The 23,771-nt window shown below is 40.2% G+C and overlaps 1 protein-coding gene and 1 long non-coding RNA gene across 19 annotated transcripts in view; one reads left to right on the forward strand and one right to left on the reverse strand.

The window, feature by feature from the left end:
• ROBO1 (roundabout guidance receptor 1) overlaps positions 1-23,771 on the reverse strand; it is a 1,025,913-nt gene that overhangs the window by 491,618 nt on the left and 510,524 nt on the right. For 16 of the 17 annotated variants that reach the window (XM_039532354.1, XM_039532376.1, XM_039532316.1 and 13 more), the window contains one exon: positions 22,116-22,220. In XM_039532354.1, coding sequence (XP_039388288.1) covers positions 22,116-22,220 — 105 coding nt within the window. The remainder of the gene's footprint in view (positions 1-22,115; positions 22,221-23,771) is intronic. The other variant, XM_039532387.1, reaches the window with a different exon arrangement.
• LOC120402118 overlaps positions 1-23,771 on the forward strand; it is a 79,757-nt gene that overhangs the window by 22,510 nt on the left and 33,476 nt on the right. Inside the window, exon 3 of one of the 2 annotated variants that reach the window (XR_005596997.1) lies at positions 15,084-15,171. The exons of the other annotated variant lie outside the window; for it this stretch is intronic. This is a non-coding gene — a long non-coding RNA (uncharacterized LOC120402118). Of the gene's footprint in view, positions 1-15,083; positions 15,172-23,771 lie in introns of those variants that run through there. 2 annotated transcript variants of the gene reach the window in all.

Below are 23,771 nucleotides of genomic sequence, written 5' to 3' on the forward strand. Positions count from 1 at the left end.
AGGTGCGGGGTGCAGGAGGAGTTTGGGGTGCAGGCTCTGGCCCAGCGCCACTTACCTGGAGCAGCTCCGGGGTGGCAGCGGCATGCACCAGGGCCAGGGCATGCTCCCTGCCTGCCCTGGCCCCATGCCACGCCGCTCCCGTTCCTGTTCCCGGCCAATGGGAGCTTCAGGAGAGGTACCTGCAGGCAAGGGCAGCGCACAAAGCCCTCTGCTCCCCCCCATGCCCTCAGGGGCCACAGGGACGTGGTGCCGTCCGCTTTTGGGAGTGGTGCGGGGCCCGTGGTGCCACAGGGGTGGCAATCCCAGGGGCCAGATCGAAAGCCCTGATGGGCCAGATCTGGCCCGCGAGCTGTAGAAACTGATCCACACATTATAATCTTCACAACTCCCCCTCCCCCCAAAAAAATTAAAAAAAACCCAAGAACACCAAAAAACTCAAAGCCAATAGAAACACATCACACACACATCTGGCCCTCTTCACTCACCTCTCTGCAAAGATTTAACAGCAGAGTCTAAAGTCTGTTGCCATGTTACTAAGGCTTCATTATTTTAACAGAGTATGCTACTGAACACTACTGGCATCTCTTGAAGCATTGTAAGAAATTAAAACTAGCTATACTTATCAAGATATAAGAATTACATTTGAATTTTGATTTCATTTATTCACCAATACACAGTATTTAATAATTCATAATTATTGTGTGAATTATAATTATTACTGTGAATTAGGGAAGTTCTGTTTTATTCCAGTGCATGTATCCATGTTATTAATTTAGAAAAAAATTGAAGTATCTATAATTGAATTAAATAATAAGAAAACTCTTCTCATAAACCAACGCAGTTCATTGCTCAAAGAGCTGAGTCCTATCTAATTAGAACTCAATGTCCTGTGCTCTAGTGGCTGAATGAGGAGCTCTTTTACTGGCTGCCTCACCGGTACTGAATCTAATCTGAATACTGATGGCTTTTTAAAATTAGGTAGACCAGTGATTAATTGACTATTTAATGTACTAAATTCTCACATAATTTTTTCCACAGATAAATTTTCCAGATTTTCTATGTGATAACAACTAATCACTTTTTAAAGTTTTACCACTTGACCTTAGTTTTTGTACACTAGAATGGCTCTCAATTTTAGTGAATGAAAGAAGTCTTGATATATATTACCTTAAACTAATCACAAGCAAGTCTTGTGAACTTATAAATGAACATATAATCAACAAACAAGTCACTGAAAAGCTCTAAAAGTACTTATGCTTTTGATAGTCTAACCCAAACACTATAAATTCAGTCTCTCAAACAAGGCACAGAAAATAATATTATTTAGCCTTCCCTAGAATAATTACTTAATGCCCTGTGAAAAATTACCAATTCATTAAACATGAGTATTTTGTTTCACATCTATATAGCTAAACAATCTACCTAAAGTATGTCAGTTACATACTAAGTCATACACACAATGACAGAATCATGAAGAGACATCTAATTTTAACCATGCAATCACCATATATGTGAACACAAATTGGTATTTACATATGTGAATCAAATAGCTAGGCAACCATCTATCTAATTTTGTACATAAATGCAGCAAAAATTCATATAGATTGTTTGTTCTTAAATGTCACGACTGGTAAAATTTATAAAGTATATGGAATCTAATCTGGCTCCCATTTGAAGTCAATGAAACAGGAGGTGACCCTTGGTGTTTGTTTCTCTTGAAAGATTTATTCTTAGTTTTGATCATTTGATCCACTTGTGGTGGTAATAGCAGCAAATCTGTGATCTTTAAGTTCCAGACAAGACAAAGGAAAGGTTATTTGGGCCACTCAGGTTATTCCTCTCATAAGCGTATTCACTGACTATGAAAAATGTCCCACCTACTTTGAATATAGATAGTTAAATCTTTCCCATATACTATAGTGCTGTATATACCCAGACTAACTATATATCTGCTCAGACCCATATATGAGAGAAACTCTATGTTTGTTTCAACATCGATTTTTGTTTATTTATGTTTACAGCTGATCAATGGAAAGTTATTTCCACAACTCAGTCATTTGGAAAATTCTCCATGTTTCAATTTACTCTTCCATTTACTTAGTGAGGTGATCCAATAATGTTAGTACCCAGTGTCATAATAAAGAGCAGGTAAGAATATTAGTTGGTTCAAAATGAGCTAAAGATTTTGTCTCTCAGGGAGCATTTATTAATATAGGTATATGTCTTTCCTTTTGTATTTGTTTTTTTAAAAGCACATTTTAAGATGGCAAAACTTACAAAAATTTCCTTACTATCTGGAAGATAAGCACATTGCTAGCAAGACTCACACCACAAGACATTTTCTGAGAGCCTCAGTCTTTTGCCCTCCCATCTGCACTTTACAGGTTTGACATGCTGGAGACATGGATATCAGAATCCTCAGTAGCTATAGAGTTAATGAGATGTTCACTTAGTGAGCTGGCAAGCTGGTTAGTCTAATTTTAACACAACTATTTTGGCAGCGTATCAGGTGGTATCAATATAAATGAGCCTAGTGCCAATTTTTTTATATGCAAACTCAGAATAGAAATGAAAGAGCTAGGCAGATGGCACTGTCATAACTGGAGAAGGACCTAGTTAATGATTTACAATCCGGGGCACCACCTCTCTGATTTGTTGGCCTTTGTGGATTGAAGAACCATATTTTCTTAGGCTGCCGGGTCATCAAATTGATATTTTAAATTCCAAGTTAAAAGCATCAATAGACTTGTAATAACAATAATAAGGCATTCACAATGAATTTAGCTGCTGCAATGCTGAGCATTGCAATGCCCAATTTGTAGGCACGTAGAAAATCACAGTGGAGCCTAAAACTGGGATTTAGGTACCTAAACCCTAGATTTAGGTCCTTAACTACCTTTATGGATCTGGGCCTCAACATTTTATTATGGAATATATTAGGGCAGGATTTGGCAACAATCTTGCCAATGGGTCTGGGCCAAAGCCCACATGATGCCAATGGGGGTCTTTCTATTGACTTTAGTGGACATTACATCATGCCTGATTAACTTTTAGTCAAACCGGTGGATTATTTTTTTCTTTTATTTATTGGCTGTGCTCTATGTTAATGCATTTGAAAAGGAACGGAAACACCTTAACTGTTTTCTTATTACTAAAAAGAGGAATTGTTGTGTCCTTATGTTTAACAGTAACACTAAGTGGTTACTACTAATAAAGTGCCTTTTAACTGTGCTCATTAAAATCCAATGAAAACATGTACAGGGATCATTTCAGAAAATGAATGATAAAGAGCTACCACATACATTTTAGATTACCTTGAATGATTTTTTTAAAGAGCTTTTGGATACATATATCAGGAGATTTAGTAAAATCTCTTCTGTGAATTAGAATTTTCCATCATATTACACTAAGAAGCATACAGTGCGGAACAAAAACGGTATTTGCTTAATTTATTAGTTAAGAGGCACTTATATCTGTAAATCAGATGCAGATTGCATACAAGATGTATCAGATCCCTCTGGAAAATATAAAGCTGTGAAACGCTATTAGAGTCCATTGGTACAGTTCATTTTTACTATTTTAATGTTATATTCCCAGGGTTTCATTAGATTAGCATCCTTTTAAGGAAAGCTAATTATTTCAAATCCCTTTTCACTTCTATCCATCTAGAGAAAGGCCTCACTGAAAATACAATTACTTTGCAGATTGATACAAGGAGTGTCTAGTAAGTTACTGTGTCTCATACAATATCAGAACCAGGATCTTCATCAGCACTTTTATGGTCTTCTTATGAATACGGTTTAGTTAGCTGCTCATTGACAGAGCGGATTATCCACTGGGCCCACGGGAAGCCCCAGTGGCAGCGCTGACCTGACCCCAGAAGCACCAGGCACCACAGCGCCCAGATGGGCAGATGCCATGGAGTGGACGCGGTTGGGTGGGGGGTAGAATCCTTGCACTATCTCATACATGGTACCTTTTATTTTGTCCCTTTTATGTTATTAATTCGTTGTCCTCAGTCTCATCTCTCTGACCATTACCTTCCTAATCCTCTAGACCATTCACTCCTTAATCATATCTGGTTCCTTCACCCTTCCAAACCTTCCTCTCACTCCCTGACTGATGCTTTTTTTCGTCTGCTCCTACCACATGGTCAATGTTGAGCAGAATGTCCATCAGAGAGTGGCCAATGAGTCCTAGTGGTGAGAAAACTGCCTGAGGAGCATTCCCGCATTGTGAGATGTAAACACAGCAATAAAAGAGCAGAACATGGCTAGGAAAATTTCTGAACAAGAGAATGTCTTTTCTTATGTGAGACACTGGATCTGGAAAGTCATCATGCCTGTATGTTACAACAGTTACAGATGCAGTGGAAGTTTGTTTATTCAGGCTCTATTTCAGATTCAGTCCTCTCACTAATTGCAGATGCTCTGTTATTCCATAGTCTCTATTAATCCATTGAAGAAATAATTAATTAATTGATTTTACACTTATCCTGGAATATATCTGTGAAGAATGTGGTAATTTTGGTAATATTTGTATGATCCCTGTGCATGCCTCAGCTTCCCTTTGTGATTTGTACTGCTATACACAGAGAGTAAAGACAAGGGCTGAGGTGCTGGATGCACATTGCTGCTTTGGTGGAGACCAGAGTCATTAACAAACTGAATGAAGTCTATACATGTGACTGGAGGATCCAGAAAAGACAGTGGAAACCCCAATGGCCTAGACAGTCACACCCAGGGACCAACAGGCAAGAGGAAGGAGATTTTCCTCACCTCTGCAGGGACGCAGAGCAAAGGCCCTGAACTGGAGAACAATGGAGAAAGGTGTCCAGTGGCTGTGTTAAGAGTTAAGCTCTCAAGGTATGTCTACACTGCAATTAGAGACATGCAGCTGGCTGGTGGCAGCTGACTCGGGCTCATGGGGCTGGGGCTGAGGGGCTGTTTAATTGCAATGTAGACTTCCAGGCTCTAGGACCCCATGCAATGGGTGGGTCCCAAAACTTACAGCCCGAGCCCAAAAGTCTACACTGCAATGAAACAGCCCCACAGCCCCCTCCCCAGCCCTGCAAGCCAGAGTCTGTAGAAACAGGGGCTCCCATCTGAGACTAAGGCTATTTCTACACTGCAAAACAAACCGTCAACACAGCAATGAGTCTCCATGCCTGGGTCAATTGACTCAAGTTTGTGTGGCTCACATGGCAGGGCTAAAAACAGCAGCGTAAACATTTTGGCTCAGGATGGAGTTTCACTGGGTTTCAGAGTCCAGGCTCCAGCCTGAATGTCCACATGGTGATTTTTAGCCTCACAGCATGAGCCCCACAAACCTGAGTAGATGTACCCTAAGGCAAAGGAGCAGAGAGGGAAAAGAAGAAGAGATTATTTCTATTGCAGCATGGCTCAAGAGAGCCCTGCCATTGGCTAGTCTGAATTCTGTCTCAACCTCTCCTTCTCTATGCTGACCCTAAGGTCTTTCAGATTCTGTATGCCAGGGGACTAATAAATTATCTTGTTTCAAAAAGACTGCCTGCTGTGTGTGTAAGGCTACCTTACTGAGCACATTGCACCCTGAAGGTGAAGGATGCACTGCAGGCAGCCCAAGAGAGAGACAGGGGCCACTGGCATCCAAAGGCCCAGTTTCGGAGTTGTGGAGGCCATGGGTCTGCCTCTGAAGAACTGTGTAGATTCTTGGGGTCTAGCACACTAAAGTGGTCACTCTCAAGGGACTGGTCAGTGGCAAATTAGCCACTGGGCCAACAGGGCTTGTGCCCTGGGACCCCGGCCAATTGGGGCCCCCGGAAAAATGGATGCCCCCGTGCCCTGACCCACTCCACCCACCCAGCGCTCCTGCTGGGGAATGGAGACAGGGCACTGGGGCTTGCCCCACTCTGCCCACTCACCCAGAGCTCCTGCCAGGAAACGGGAGAAGCCCCAGCACCCTGAACCCACTCTCCAGCCAGACCACTGGGTGGTGTCGCAATCCGATATATGGTTATGGCTCTGTATGGCCAATTGTCGGTCCACGGCCATCTTGTCCTGTTAAAAGGACAAGGCAGCCTCCATCTTGGACCAGGTTCTTGTTGCATAGGAGAGGGCAGAGATTCAATCCTGCCCAGCAACACTGGCTGTGTATGCTCTCCTGTGTTTCTGTTTTTCTCCTCTCTCCTGCTGGGTCATCTAGGGGTCGGGCTAGTGCCGTGTGCAGAGACCTGATCCTGCCCAGCAACTTGTGGTGTCGTGTGCAACATTTTGGTGCTGTGTGCATTTTCCCGCTCTTTTTGGGCCCGGTCATCTGGAGGTCAGGCTAGTTCTGCCCAGCAACTCCAGAGTACTGTATACAGAGACCTAATTCTGCCCAGATACCCCAGTGTGCCGTGTGCAAATCCTTCCGACGTGGGGTGGCAACAGCTCGAAACCTGGAGGGAGGGGGAACCAGGGAGCCAATCAGATGCTGACACTAGGGAGTGAGACCCTTTCTTTAAAACTAGGTTTCCCCCCAGAAAATCTTGTCTTGACCATCATCTTCTTTGGTGGAGTATCCGCGTGTTAGCTAAAGGGCCTGATCAACCTTTTGGCCAGGGTCTCCTCCCGGTATAGCTAGCTCGTAGTGTGGAGTATCCGCGTGTCAGCTGAAGGGCCCGATCAACCTTTCAGCCAGGGTCTCCTCCTGATATAGCTAGCTCGTGTCGTGTCGTTTTGGATTTGTTATCTTGTGGATTTATCTTTTGGATCTATTTTTTGGTGTTTGGATTTTTCGCTTTGGACTTGGTCCCGGTCGACTCATCATGCTCCTGGTGTCTGTTCTGCTGGTCAGCTGTGCCTGGAGTGCGGTATTTACTTTTTGATTTCTGACAGTTAGTTTGGCTAGCCCCTTAATTTTTCCCCTCCCTAACTTAATACCAAGTGCTGCTCAGGATTGTAAACCAAGTGCTGCTAAAGTTGCATATTTGCCTAGCTAGGATGTATAATTGTTCCAGTTGTTATTAAATTGTTAAATGCAGAATTGTTGTTGTGAATGAATCACTGCTCTGTCTGTGTCTAGTGTGTGTGGTTAAACTTGGGAGCTGTCTCTACTTAGAGAATAGCTGACCAAGGGGTCCAGTCCCCGCGGTCTGAGTGAGTGGAATCTGCCCAGCTGCAGCCGCACCACACTCTGGGTTTACCCTCTGTGTGAAAGCAAGGGTGGCTGAGGCAGTGGCCTGTGGGTCTCTTTTCTGTGTTTGCACCGGGCATCGCCCTGACGAACCTGATTCCTATCTGTGTGATTGGTGTGTCTGACTATCTAGTGTGGTGTGGCGAGCAGTTTACAGTACATTGTTATTGGTTTAAATTCGTTTGCATTGTTTATCTGAGTCCCAGTTGGAAATTGCCTCCTTCCCCGGCCCAAGTTGTAACCTGTCCCTAAATAAACGCAGCCACTTGGCTTTTCAGTGTTACCCTGGTCCTGCCTGTCTTTTCCTCACTCAATACCAAGCTTGAACGAACCACAATCTAATTCGGACAGGTGGAGGGTGGGGGAAGACTGCAGTTGGAAGGGGTGCGAGGGGCCGCCACTTGCTCTGGCCCAGGGCCCCACAAAAGCTTAAACCGCCTCTGCTTGTGTTTGATGATCTCTCTTTCTGAAGCCATATAAGGCTGTGTAAAAGGAAGGTTAAGTGTCAAGATAAACCTACAAACACAAGAACATTTAAAACAATTCTGAAATGGACCATATGACCTTTCATACATAGAGGCATCTATGTAATGAGGTGACATATCTAACATTGTTTTTAATTTCCTTGCAATTGTGAGTTTCATTTAAATAAAAGAGATGCATTTTTTTGTGAATTTTAATTAGCCATTTTGAAGAAAAATCAAGGAAATATATGCACTATAACAGGGGTAGGCAACCTATGGCACACGTGCTGAAGGCGGCACGCAAACCTATTTTCAGTGGCACTCACACTGCCCGAGTCCTGGCCACCGCTCTGGGGGGGCTCTGCATTTTAATTTAATTTTAAATGAAGCTTCTTAAGCATTTTAAAAACCTTATTTACTTTACATACAACAATAGTTTTGTTATATATTATAGACTTATAGAAAGAGACCTTCTAAAAACGTTAAAATGTATGACTGGCACGCGAAATCTTCAATCCGAGTGAATAAATGAAGACTCAGCACACCACTTCTGAAAGGTTGCCAAGCCCTGCACTATAATATGCTACATTATGTTGTCTTTAAAAATCAGAGTAACCTAGCTACAATAAAAATTTACAAAAATTTAAATGTAGTTTCACAGTCATAGCTTATACATTTCAATAATTACTTAAATTATCATTTCAATGTCCTCAAAGAATTCATTCTGTTAGGAAAGAAAACAAAGTGCATATTAAACGATCAAAGCATGTTTAATTCATTTAGATGTAAGCTTCAGGTATAAGCCAAGGTCAGTCGAGTATTCATCTCTGAATGCTATATTATTTGATGATAATCATTAGTGCTAATCTGAATAGACCTCCTTTTGTAGAAAGGTGAAGGAACCTTTCTTTTGATTTGTGTCCATATATAATTGAACTCTATGGAATATATTAAAAACAGCTAGGGTCAAAAGAACAACTCTGTGTTAGCAGCAGTCTGTTTTAACCAGATCTGTTAATCTATTTTTCTTGCCAGAGTGCAGAAGAAAATGTCTAAAGAAAATATAACAGCAGAGAACCTACATTAATACATATGTGATAAAGCCCAGAAAGCATTAGCAAAAGATCATGTTATTTCCAAAAGAAAGCAATCTTCTCTAAAGTAATATTTAAATTAGGTCTCATTAGCATCATTAGTACTGAATGTATTTGAGGTTTGCCACATTTTTGATCAAATCCCAGTGGGCTAGTGACCTATTTCTTCCATGCTGACCATATCAAATATGGTCTGAGGCATTCTCTAGTTAAGGTGGTCTAATAAATGGTTTTGTTAATACGCCTTGGTCTATTCAGTGCTTGAAAACACAGCAGGGAGTTAACATGGCAGCTCACACAACAATGTACATTATTAGAGGAAGTAATTGTCACTGCCTGTTTTGATTTGAGGATCTTCAAAACATCTGATGAGCAGAGGTGAAAGTGGGTTGGTACGGTGTACCGGTAAGCAGTGGCCCCCAGTACCTGCCTGTACACAGCCAGTGTTAAAGCGCTGCTGCAGCAGCACTTTAACGTCATGTCCCTTTTGTTCCCCCCCACCCCCCGAGGGCCACTGATGGGTGGGGGGTAGGGGGCGTAAAAGGGGCAGCTGCCCTGAGGCCGGTGATTTAAAAGGGCCTGGGGCTCCTGGCCACCACTGCCACTACTGCAGCAGTGGCTGGAGCCCCAGACAGCTCGGGCCAGGCAGCGTGGAAGGGCTGGCTGGGGGAGGCTGACCCTTCCATCCCCGCCTCTTCTGCCTGAGGCCCTGCCCCTGTGCCGGTAAGTCTTTCATCTTACTTTCACCCCTGCTGATGAGATTACTTTTTAAAATGAGCTACACGTATGTATAGCCTCCTTAGTAAGAGAAGTCTTTTGTCAATGATAGTTTAGAACAAAGTTGTATATTTTTCACTGATGTCAGACAACAGGACACAAATGTAGTTGTCAGTGCTTCTTTTTCACATCTGAAATGTTACCTAGTCAGTTCAGTGAAAACTAGCACATGCTCATGTGCTACTTAACACTAAGAATATATATTTTTAAATGCTTTGTAAAAGGTGTGGTTCTGTTTGACTAAATACAAAAAGAATGTTTTCTATAAAAAGGTTCTGATCCATGCGTTTGCACTACTAAATCACAGATCTTCACTAATCACATTGGTTTCAATTGTGGCCTTACCATGAGTGCCATGGATGGGGCAGTGTGTTTTTGCATTATCCTAAGAGCGCAGTAAACACATTGTGACTCTGCATCTAAGTAGCTGCATGTGAGACATACTCTGTGCCAGACCTACACCGAGTGTAGCATATACTCCCTCGCATGCTGGTGTCATTGTGCTAGATGCTGCTTGAGGGGAGGGGAGGTGGAGCCAAGGTTGTGACCATTCCTCACTCCTTCCCACCCACTCTGATTCAGATGGATGTGGGGAGATGCAATGTAGCAACAGGGGAGCTCTCCCTCACTGTACTGCTATCTGACATAGGGAAATAAGGGGCTGAATTACACACCTTTATTCCCGCACATGGGAGCACAGGCCACAAGCTAGCCTTTTATATGTACAGGAGTTTAAGCACAAAAGTTCTTGAAAGAAACTAGATTTATTCTTAAAACCTATTATTCTGTATCATCCTAATTATGGAAGTCAAGTGAACATTCTAACGACTTCATTTTCTCTAAATGAAAAGTATAGAAAACATTCAAACTATCTCACTCTCACTTATAAGTAGAGCTGGGGGAATAATTGATTATTTGGTTCGCTATCAGTTCCAAAAAATTTTAAAAAATTGTTTCAGGTTGAGCTGAATCCAAGAAATATGAAAAATGTCAGTAAATAGAAAAAAAAATCTGTTTTGGGGCCCCCCAAAAAAGCCATGTTTTGTTCAACCTGAAATGGATTTTTCAGGCATTTATAAAGGTGGGTAGGTGTCATGCTCACTCCCTGGCCCAATGACTATTTATTGTTATTCATAGGATGTTTCACGAAACAGCACTTCAGTGCATTTTATAAATATAACAATATGAAAAAAACAGACTCATCGTCACTAGTGTCTGCTCCAAATGGGAAACTGAAAGGCTCCAAAATACACTATCCCTTGGCAAAGAGGCAAGAATATAATATATATAAGATTCCACTGACTTTCAGTTGGACTTGTGCTCCTAAATCACCTAGGCACTTTGAAAAGCTTCCCCATAAATACTACAGACTGGACTAACTTCCTTAGGAAATCAATGGAATTGAGTTTCATGGGCTTTAGATCAGTCTCTGTATGAACAGAAGTGTCACGGCTAAAGGGAAGTTAACATAGATGGCAAAACCATGACTTCTCACTATATTCAGTTCAAGCTGTGTCTTGACTGACACAGCACTTTCTAACACTACAGTCGTCTGTGAGACCCACAGTAGAGACTACCAGCATTTGAACACATAGTTCAAGGAATGTGCTAACACTGTCGTTTCAAATAGCATCAGTATGATACAAATTCTTATCCTAAATTTTAATCACACTGCTCAAAATAAATGTAGCATGATTTTTTCCCTACCAGATGGAAGGCTCAATCCTTCTCCCATTGATGTCAGTGGCAGAAGTCCCAAAGGGAGCCAGAGCAGGCCCAGAGAGCTCAAATTAAGTCATGTTTGGCAGATTATTTGTAGTTAAAAAATACCTTAATCTTAACACGAGATTTTTTTTACCCTGAGATAACTGGCTCAAAATATGGCAGAAGAATGTGTAAAAAGCAAAATCTAATTATTCATATTTAAAAATTGTAACTCAATCAATACTGAAGCTAATTTTCATAAGATTTGTAGTGATTTAAAGCTTTGCCGGCTCTCATTGGTTTTAATGGTGTATTAAAAATGAGGATTTGCCACAGATAATCATTTTAGCTACCAAATCTCCGTACTCTTATACATGATTTTTTCTCCCCCCATACATACTGTCAATATTAATCTGCAGACTAATTAAAACCCTGTTTTTTAATCTTACTTTGTAAGTATAGATGTGTCAACCTCAACAGTTCAGAATTTGGGTTAAAGCTCAGGTAGGTTCTCACTAGTGTCCCAAAGCAACACTGAGCTACCAGTCTCCTCCACAACATTTCCTGCAACTCTCTCTCTCAGGCTCACATGCTGTAGGGCCTGCAACTCTTCTCTGATTTTATTTATAATATTCAAAATAAGACCAAGCAAATGGCTGCCTGGTATTTTCTATCAGATTCCCTGTGTTCTTGTTTCAGATCACTCACTCCTCAGTTGGGCTATGGGTTCTGAGCTGCATTTCCCTGCAGTGATCTCTCCCAGCCACCCCTGTATTGATGGCAGGGAGACTGTCTTCTCTGCTCTTAATGTTTCCTTGCTGGAGCCCAAGTAAACTGGAGTTGCAGAGAGGAGGAGGAGGTAACTGCTGGCAAGAACTGAAGGGGAGACAGAATGAGGGAACAGACTCAGGGAAGTGGGAAAAGGAGCTCCCTTTGATCCCTTATCTTTCCATTTACCCATCCCCACATTCCACAAGGTCACTCTCCAATTTAATTTTGGAACAGTATTTCAACCCCTGGATAAGCTGTATATACAGAAACAAGCAAACTTACCTTATTGATATATATCTGTATAATCAGTTAAGAATACATATGTATGTTCTAGCACACATGAAAGTGGGACAAAAGCTCATTACCTTTGTCAATAGGGCTAGTTTGATAGCCACTCTTCTATCTTTGGTTGTGTTCCTGAGAGAGAGAGGCACAAAGGATTACCTCATTCCACACCAGGGAATGAGGGGAGCCAGTACAGTTTACTCTGCCTCACACCGCTTTAATATTTATCATCTCTTTGGGGTGGCCTGCTCTCCAACTCACTCAGAAAAAAATGGGACCAAGAACGATTTGCTTGTCCTTGTGCATTTAAGCCTCTAAAGGAGCAGATATGCCATGAAAGGAGGAAGGAACCAAAGACATGCAAAATGGAGTAGCAAGCCATTGAGCTCCTTCTTAACCCCCACATGGACAGTGCAGAAAAGAGTAAGTGTAAGAAGCCAGGGTTGGTTGGACCTCCCCTGTGTGTTTCTGGGAGAGAACATTTTTGAACCACAAAAGATTTGGTTTAAAATCGTTCTAAGTATGACCAGGCTCTTATTTTTTCATGACCTGTTATTCTTTCCCAACTTGTAAGACCTTTATTACTCAAGGTAAGCTGAACTTTTAGCCTATATTGTCTGTTCTTTATAAGCTAGAAAAGTAGTTCACTAAGATAAAGTACTGAAATGAAGTGATCATTATGGAGATGCAGCTGTTAACAATATGTGGAGGTTAATCTTGCTTTTAATGAAGAAGAATGCACACCTGTACTTTGGCATATGCTTCCTTGTGAGCACGGAGACCTCTCTATTAGAATGGCAAAACTTTCCTTTGGGCTGATTGAACTTGGCTTTTGCACCCTGAGGACACATACTTGAGGTTGAAGAATTTCCATGAGGTGGCTGTTTGAGGTGAAGCATTGTGAATGTAAAGAACAAATAATTAATTTTATGCACCTCATTTTCAGCTCATTTCTTCTTTTCCCCCTAATTATAAACAAAAAAAATATGTAGAAATGATTGCAGTGATACTTGTGGCAGCGATATTAATTACACCTTTAAAATATGCAATTCTATATTTGGGAATTTGTGTTTTGCTTCTTCTGTGTGTACCATCTGGCCCTTTTTGATGATGTTATGGATATAATCTCATCGAAAAGTAATTTTTACTAAAGCCAGAAAAATAATTAAAATAGTAGAACCAATTTTATTATCATGCATATCTGAATTTCATATACAAATGGCAAATTTTGCATAAAAGTACAGTCACCCCGTGGGGGATTTCATATGCTCACCAACAGAGAATTGTGTTTACAATGGGTTTTTTGGGGGGTATTGTAGACAGTATTCTCATTATTCCCAGGAGTTCCTATAGTACTCATTCAAAGAAAATTTGGCATCTACTTTGATAATATGTATGCAGTGTGGTTGTAGCTGTGTTGATCCCAGAATATTAGAGAGACTAGGTGGTTGAGGTAACAAGAGAAGTTGGTCCAATAAGATATATTACCTCACCCACCTTGCTCCCTCATCTTAATAGTAGTCAGTCTAAAATGTGTTCTGTAAATAAACAAGTTATTGAAAAATGATTTTAAGCCTCCTTTGGGTGCCTTTTGATGTTCTTGGTGCATTCAGAAAAGGGGCACCTCAATGGACAGATGACAGATATCTGAATATTTCATTCTTGCAGCTGCAGAAGCGCACTGCAGGATATCTCAGAGACAGGGAGCGTGCATCACTTGTGGCACTAGAGATCCTCCACCAAAGCCCAGTGAAGTGAACAGAAAGACTCTCATTGACTTCAATGGGCTTTGTTTAAGGCCCTACATGAGCTAAAGAGTGCACATTCAAATGCTGTAGTGCTCTGTGTTCTGAAGGAGGAAGCTACTGAACATGAAGATTGTTTTCTAGGTACAAAAATGCATATATTTATTGGTACCATAATGATTAGTTTCAGCCAACATCAAACAAAATTTATTTTTCTCCATTGGTGTAACCAGCACTTGTAAAGCACTTGACAGATATGTTATGACTGAATGCATTTTCATGGGTAGATCAAGATGTTTAAATTTTTTTTAGGGCAATACTTTTTTGCAGAGTATGCAGAAAGCCTTAACTGGATGAAAGAAAGGGGAGGTGTTATGCTATGAAACATTTAACTTCTTGTTCTCAGGAATAGATGTTTCCTTCCTTAGGGGCACTTTTACTTATGGGACAAAGTCAATATTAATTGACTTGAATACCATGATTATTCATGATTGGAATGCTAGCAAGAGCACAGAGATTGCCAAAACTGTAAAGACCTTTTTGGTGATTTTGCAAGACATGGAGAACAGAGATACATTGTTGATAGACAAGAGCAGAGGAGATTTTTTTTAAGGTGAGCATCATAGTATCTATCCATTCCTAGATTTAAAGTGAACATGCACTCTGAGAGGTAACTTTGAGACACTGGTATCATAAAGTGCCATGTTCATTATGTCAATGACTCCTGATCACATTTGCTCAGCTAACAAGTTTTAAAAAAGAGAGAGAAAGAAAAAATAAATATGTTCTGCCAGCCCTAAAAACTTACCCTGAGATCTAAAAGTCAAGTCAGGCTCTTTCTAGCTCATTCATCACTACCACTAATAGAGATTATGTAATTTAACGTAGTTAACAATTCTGACATCCAAGTCAGGGACAAATCCAGTTCACTTCCTCATACCTATATTGGCTCTGCAGCGTTAACAGGTGTAACAGATATTAACTTTTCTTTACACTGTTGGATATGGCATACAGGATATAAATTCCAAATATGACTACAGATTACTAGAACTATTGATATGCTAAAAATATCTTTGTTTTGTTAACAGCATGCTCCATGCCATAACTTCTCAGTCTGTGACATCAGAAAAACATCCACAAGATTATGACTTCAGCTGTGGAATAAACACATGAAACAAAAAGAAGCATGTTTTGTGCACAAATATTGTCACTCATTGGACCTTGTCTTCAATGACCCTTGCTTCCTCACTGACCTCTCTCTCTCACTGATTCTTCTCGGATCTCTATCAGTATTGTGTGCACACACCCTCCAGGCCTTCACCCTTCTTATTCTTTCCAGTTCCCCCAGTTCTCAGCCCCTTCTCCCCTCCCCTCCCAAATCAAGGACTGAATATCTAAACTCCATACAGTCCTTCATTCATTGATTTCTTTACCCCTTACTCCTCCCACAAAGTCCCAGTACTGCCTCACATACATTTTCCCTGTTCCTGCATGCTTCCTGGGTCCATGCTAGCTTCCTACACAATAAAGTCATCCTCTCTTTTTTTCCACTCTGCAATCTACCTTGCAAAACAGTTATTTTTTCCTTCTTCCTTACTGAATCAAATGCCTTTCTCCAGGCTTCTTCGCCTTCCACTCTCTCTTTCTTTGCCTGGGATCTTGCTCACTTCTTTAAAGAGAATATAGAAAGAAATAATCTGCACCAAACTTTGTCTAACATACCCTCTTGTTTCCCCCCCCCGTCACTAATCTTAATATTTTATCTATTCTTTTCCAGTTTCTTAGCGATGCTGCAGAATGTTAACCTTTTCTTCTCACTCTTTAGAGGGGAGCAAGGGACCTCTGTGGATTAACTACCCCTATACTGACCTAATACAGGAAAAAGGGGAAAGAGAGTATGGAGAATTTCCCTGTTTTCCAAGGACAAGGATTACAATAGATTCCCGCACCTGGAAGTTAAATATCTCAAGCAAAATCTCCATGACTGACTCAATGTGTTTAAAAAAATGCCCCTTTTCAAAACAGGTGGACAATATAGCACTCATCCTGACCCAAGTAAAATCACTGGTGGGAAGTGGGGGGGGTGTCTCAGAAACTACAAATGGCTAAGAAGGGAGGAGATCTTTTTAATTAAATATCATCCCTAGAGAAGTGACAATGGAGACCTGCCCTCTTTGCTAACTCTGATATCAAGCTGTTGGTAATGAATTAAGAATAGGCCTCCTGACTGCCGGGCGGCCAGGGGAAAGGAGAGAATGTAGCCCACCCACTTCCAAGAGCAAGGAGACAAGGCAAAGTGAGAAAACGGAAGGGGGACACAGCAATCCTTTGAAACACGAAAGGGAGGGAAAACAAGTGGCTGAATTTGGGTTGTAGTTCAGGGAAGCTGTGAAATCAGGGTTAAATAACTTCATGGTAAATAAGAATGTTTGGAAAGTTTCTTTAAAAAAAAAAGCATCTCTCTAATGAGGATTAGTGAAACTTATCTGAAAATGACTGCATATAGTTTTAATTTAACAAGTCATCATACCAGTTCTTTTAACAAGCTATAGTCTGTGAACTGTTAAATGATCCCCAATATTTATGTCACAGCTGATTAAACAGGAAATATGCTACTTCCTGGTATATAAGGCACAAGCATACTTTAACAACAATACTAGAAATTGCTTCACAGCCATTTATTAGATGGAGAAAATAACCTAGGCTTTTACTATTTTGAGTATAGTCCTTCCCCCCTCCCCAAAAAATAGGCAATAGTTACTAATCACTAACGAGTGTCATTGTTGACATCCATCTCTTCTGCTTTTGACACCATTCACTGTTCATATGCTTTTCTTGAAATCTTATCCTCACTCATGGTTCATGAATTTCCTTTTATTTTACTGATGTTTCTTCAGCATCTTGTTTGGTGGATTTTCCTCATACCTCCTCTGCTTTTCGGTGGGAAATCCAGAGGGCTCCATCCTTGTCCCCTTTTTTGACCCCCTCTGACTCTGTGTGATGTTATTCAGAAACATGGTTTTATGCTGATGACTCGGGGATTTACCACTCCACTCTAGACATTGCCTGTCCAAATCAAAACCTTATCCTGTCTCTCATTGGTTACCTTCAGTTCAACATAATCAAGCTAAGCTCTGACTCTTTTCCTGATCACTGAGGATAATGCCACTATCCTCCCAGTCACTCAAGCCTGTAACCTAGGCATCAGCTTTGATTCCACTGTCTTTCTAGACCCACACAGTCAGGCTGTGTCCAAGCCTTGTTACTGTTTCCTGAACCACACCTCTGAGACCTAGCCTCTTTTATATTCACACAGCTAAAATATTCATCCATGCCCTTATTATCAGTCTGTTGCAGAGTCTCTTCCTGAACCCAGGTCTCCTACTTTGAAGTTTAGTGTTCTAGCCACTGAGCTAAGAAGTATTCTGGGATGGGTCACTCACAATTTGCCTTGCTGAAACTGCTCCGCTTTGTATAAATAAATATTTATTGTTGCAGGGATGTTCCCCCTCCCACCAGGCTTCCTTTCACTTTCTATTTAATCATTTATACAAATTAGAACAGCTGCAACAGGAGAGATTGAGTGAAACCCACCCCAGAATAGCCAAGACACTCACCTAGGAGTGGGAAGACCTGCTTTAAATCCCTGTTCCCGAGCAGAGAGGGATTCAAACCTGGGTCTGCCACCTCCCAGGTGAGTGCTCTAACCACTGGGCTATGGATTAATGGGGGGGGTGTCACTATCATGTCCTCCTCTTTCATTTTGTGAATGATGTCTGACAACATGTCTACATAGGGATAAAAGCCCTGGGTCAGTGTCTTGGGCTCATAGGGCTAAAAATTGCTGTGTAGACATTTGGGCTCATGCTGGAGCCTGAGCTCTGGGACCTTCCATCCCCATGTAGACATACCTTTAGTTCTTTTGTGAATCTAATCCTTTGTTTCCACATTTCCTTTTTTTAATTTTTTTTTAAATAGTTACAAATGCCTAAAATCAAAATGAAACTTTTTTCAACCCAAAACAATTTTCTCAGACTTCAATTCACGAATAATTCTGAAAAAAAAAATTGGTTTTGGTTTAAGAAAGAATTATTTTTGACTTGTCAGAATTGCCAGAAATCTGAAAAAAAATCAGTATTCACACAGCTCTATTCAAGTATACAGCTGAGGCAGAGTCAACACTAGTCTTCTGACTCTTACCCTATGAGCTAGCTATTAGATTCTGCTGCCTTTCTTATCGCACAATGCTTGGCCTAATTGATGCTTTTCATATAAGAGTTGATGTTGAAGGAGATTTGTTGACCTTGCAAAATATTCTTTTACTGATTTCTCTTCAACATGCAAACTGAATTCTGTTGTCTTATTGCAGTCTGTCCCCCAACCACTCGGGTAATTGCTTAAACACGTGTAAAAGGTGTGACTTTAATCTCTAGCGCATTTAAAATGACGACGACAAAAATCTTCATAAGTACTTTAAACTTTAGTGTTTGCCAAAACATGTTTTCAAAGAATATGTTTGGGAGTAGACACTCCTGGATACCCCTACAAGAGTTTACTCTGTCTCCATTTCTAAAAAAAAGTACTCTGAAAAAGATATCACCAGAGTTATTAACTTATCCTGATGCCATTGGAGTTAATGACACAACTCCAATGAATTTTATATATATATAAACACCCCCTTAAGTCAATATGTAAGAGCTGCATATCTTCACCCTGAAATACTTTATTACGGAAAAAGAAACAAAGGGCAAGGAGAATGACTATCTTGGAGAATGCCTAGCCCTCAATGTACCACTTGATCAGTTGCAAACAGCAAGAATGCTTTGCCTGTTTACCCCCAGAGTTGAATTCATATGGGGATAGATGGTATGACACTGTCAGTGGCTGAATCATTTCTACTGTCATTCCACCAAAGCCTGACTGTGACAACCTTAAGGATCTGCTGCAAGATGTATCTGGTCAACTTGACATTTTAGCTGGCTGGAAGATTTGCTGATCGTGTAAGATAGTTGCTGCTCAGTTAATTAGTTGGAATTTAATTATCCATGGGTGGGGATTCGTGTAAATTTCTGTTAATAATATGTGCTTAAGAGTATTAATTTTGCTTTGTTTTGCTTGCATAAACATACTATATGAACAAACAATAACCCCCCCCAATAAATAATATAGCAAACCCTGTTTTATCCAAATGGGACAGAGGGAATAGAATTTCTTTGGATGAATTTAGTTTCAGGTAAATGGAGGACTTTTCAGTACACATGGTACTGTTGATAGATTTTTCAGGTAAGGGAGATCACGGCAAATGACCCATTCAAAATTTATGTAGAATTTAGTAGAAAATAACTTTTTTTGTTAAATTCTATAGGATGGGCCCAAAAAAACTAGAGAAGGGATATCTTTTTCTATTATATTATAAGGCTTTGACTGTAATTTCTATAGAACAGTATTAAATTTCTATATCTAGTGGCTTTTTTGCCTAATAAATTCCATAGGGCTTTTCCTTAAAGAGGAGTGTGCCAGAACAGTGGTGTTGATTATGGTATATGATATGATAAGACAGAAACAGCAGTTGTTACAACATCTTTAAACTTGAAAATCTTTACCCTCCTCCCAGGGGTGTGCACAAGGCGGGGGAGCAAGCAGGGGCATGCACCCCTCCAGTAATCGGCCTCCTCCGGCCTTGGGGCTATGGTGGGGAGAATGAGCTCCTCTGGCCCTGGGGGAAACTGACTGCTCCTCTGGCCCCAGCGCCACGGTGAAGAGAGTGAGCTTCTCCAGAATCGAGGCTGTGGGGGGAGGGGCACAGAAAGTTCCCCTCCAAAAGCCATCACATTTTTATTCCTGTGCATGACCCTGCCTTCTCCCTGCCAAAAAAAATCCCCTTCAGTATCTTTTTGCTGTCTGTCCGGATTGTATACATGATTGTGTCTTTATACTTCTCAGTAAAATCCCCACAAAAAATATGTCTGTGGTTAAGACGCTGAACTGGGATTCCAGAGATCTTTCTTTCAATCTTGGCTTTGTCAGTCTTCCAGTATGATCTTGGGCAAGTCACTTAGTCTCTTGGTGGGAGATTCCTATCTATGAAATGGAGAAATATTTTTTCCTATCTCATGGGACTGTAGCGAGGATAAAACAGTTAACGTTTGTGAGGTGCTTGGATACCAGCGTAATGGGTGCTGTATAAGAAGTACTTAAATAATTGGCCCAATAATAATTCTTTGCAACGACATGTTCCATCTGCTAATGTGATGTGCAGGCCGTGGCTTGAAGGTATTGATAAATATTATGTCACATATTAGCAATATTTTGCCATTTTCTATTATTATTACTGCTATTTGATACCCTTCATCATAGAAACTCAGTGTTTTACACATAAGCATAAATATCTCTGTAAAATAATCATTATTTCACCTGTTTTGCAGGTGGGGAAACTGAGGAAGAGAGACGTTAAGGGCCATATTTTTAAAGGCACATAGGCATCTAACTCTCATTGGTACCAAGGACAGTTAGGCACCTAAGTACCTTTTCAAATCTGTCCCTAAGTGAATAACCCATGGACCCAGAGAAAGGCAGTGACAGACCCAGAAACAGAACCCAGGAATTGCGATTCCCACTCCTGTGCTCTCGCCACTAAATAGAATTATTTCCCCGAAGAAACATGCACTTACAATAAGTGTAAAATATTATTTAAGATATATTCATTATTCCTAAATACTTTATAATGCTGCTCACTATGCTCTGAATTTTCAGAGTAGAGTAGCACAACGTAATTTAGCAGAGGTGTGTCTACTCAAGAACATTTGCAGGGTGCAAACATGCCTTCAAATATGCACATCCACCAGTCATGAGTGGAGAAATAATAGTATCCTGCAGGGTTTAATGGTATAATAGAATGGAAAACCTGTACAGATGCTAAAGCCATTCTATATGCTTTTATTTAGTTTAGTTTCTGTGCCTTGAGGGCATAGGTGGCTAATTATATTGCTTTGCTTTTTCCCTTTTTCAGAAGGAAATATTTCAGAAAGAAACACAATAGATTTTACAAAGCTAGCTTTACACCGAATATTACCATGCACAAGTGATTGCTAGGGACAGGTAATGCAAGCAGTAATCATTGTAAATGTTGTATAGCGTTTCTTATCCCCACCTTGCCCTCTGTGTGTCCTGTACAGATTAAGTTTTATTTTAAAATATTTGAGTCACTTTTTTTTAGTTACCTAACAACAAGCCAAGCATACAAGGTAAGACATTTCACTATTAGTCCATCCCTAAACACAGTTAAATGTGTAACTCGCTCATTTCCCCATCTTCTCTTCCCACTCCCCAGCCCCCGAGTGACTCTCAGGAAAAATGCAAATAATAAACAACACATCTGATTTTCACATTTTTCAGATAATAATTTAGGATTAGATTCTGCCATCCTGACTAATGCTGAGTAACCCAAGAATAATCCAAATGGGTCAGAATTAGAGCAATTTTGCCTTCACACCACTGTAGCCGATCTAAAATCTGGCTCCACAGGACTACTCTGAAATAAGGCACCATTCAGTGTGAATAAGGATGGCAGAATTGGACCCATCAGTGATTTCTGCTGCACTGCACTCAGTGATGCTACTTTATTTTTTACCTTCCTGACCTGACCGACAGACGTATTTCTTTAAAGATTAGTTAGGCAAAACAAAAGTCAGAGAAACTTCTCTAATCATCAGGTTAATTTTTTTCAATTTAAGTATATTTTGTTGCTGTTTATAACAAATAAAAACATGGAGAAAGATCATCAGTCTTCAGAGCAAATTTGGGAATGAACTCTTTTTGTCATGCAATAGGTACACAATTTGTAAGAGATTTTCGCTCCATTCCCCAGTAATACATAGGATTACAAATGTATAAACAATCTGAACCTACTGAAAGAAAAAAGTGAAGACAGTTGTGTATTTATACAGCACTGCCGTATCCAAACATTATCTGCAGAGTGGTATGAATGCTGATGTTCAATGATGAAGATAACTCAGTAGCAGAGATGGTTAAAGAATTGCATACAGGTGGCAATGGAAGATGCAGGTGGGAAAGTGTGAGCAATATGGAACTATTAATATTTTTGGAAAGATAAACTCTACCTGTGTAGCCCAGCGAATTGTCATCATTATCAGAGGTGGGAAGTGGTGTCCCGCTGTCGTTCCCCCTCTCTAGGTCATCAGAGTCTGTCGGAAACAACACCAGAGCTGCTGATGGGGTCACAGTAGTAACAGTAGTTGCCATTTCCATCAAAACATGTCCAGTTACAAATAAATCCACATATGACAGAAAGACAGACAGTGACAACACACAGCATACTTTATCTTTCCACAGCCTATCTTGTGTTAAACACTCTAACAGCTGCAGTAACATTGCTTTCTGTTCTGTTTCCTTATTCCCCTAGTTTAATCCTTTTACTGCACCTTTTGCTCTTACTTCACAGCTTGTAAAGTGCTCAGCCTACACTCTGAGAAACAGCCAGCACAGCCTGTGGTGAGCATATGGGGAAGAGTAGGCAGGGTGGTTGAATGCTAGCATTGCTAATTTTCTACCTTATTGTTAATCAAAGCTATTGACTGTGATCACTCCCCATCATCGCTTCATCTCCTGGAAATTACGGACTCAGGGGACTTTACCTCTTTGTGTGTGTGTGGGGGGGGGAGAGACAGTGTCTTGTCAAACAGGGGGGAAGGGGTAATATAAGTACCATACCTTCTCTGGAGGAGAGGGCAGGGGCCAGATCTCATCTATGAAAAGGCAACAGTTTATCATCATAAGAAAGAGATACATTTCCTAGACTGAAAGCACTTGAAGGAAACACTCAATTTCAATGACATGTTAAAAAAAATCCCAACCCAGAGAAATCACATTTTAATACTTTGTAAGATAAATCACTAGTCTGAAATTTAATGACACAAGGCATAATAATAATAATAATGAGTCAAAACAGAAGGAATAAAAAAAATCACACAAGTTCTGAAAAAACCACACAGCATAGTGGTTTGGCAGTGCACAACGGAATTCTCTACTTTATCAATATCATTATATCACATCTTTATGAACAACTACATGATACATAATGCTAAATGGCATGCAGGTTTATTTCTATTCTCTTTATAGACATAGCAAATTGAAAAGTATTAGGAACGGCTAAAAGTAATGACATTGAATATGTTGCTGTTTATAAGTGGGGGCAGGTCTGGAATACAATCAGTTAATACTGTACTTGGAATATCACTAGTACAGTAGAAAGTAGTCTGACTATTGACTTACAGTTCTCTTCTGTTTTCTACTTTAAGTACTTGTTGACAGGTGTATCGTAATTACCTGAATATTTTAAAGACCTTGAACAAGAACAACATTTCTTACCATTAACATACTTCCTGGATTATTACATTCCACAGATATTAATGTTTGTCATATAATAAGATTGATACAGTTAATTTAAATATTATATTTCTATCTGAAAATTTTGCGGATGTTACAAGAAAACACCTATGATCACTAAACCAGAAATATGTTACTAAAAATACTTTGTTTTCTCAATATGTTTACTTTGGTCATTGATATCATTTCTAAAAATCCATGTCTCTGCTATGCAATAAAAACAGATACTCAATTTCTCCTTGAAAAGATCCTGATAAACAACAGATGATAAAAAAAATCTTGAAAAAGGAATTTAAAAAAAATGAAATTCGAGACAAACTATTTAAGGGTACTCCAGACTTTAAAATTAATCAGTTAAAATATTGTCATCT

Source organism: Mauremys reevesii, linkage group 1, assembly GCF_016161935.1.
Source record: "Mauremys reevesii isolate NIE-2019 linkage group 1, ASM1616193v1, whole genome shotgun sequence".
Taxonomy (NCBI): domain Eukaryota; kingdom Metazoa; phylum Chordata; order Testudines; family Geoemydidae; genus Mauremys; species Mauremys reevesii.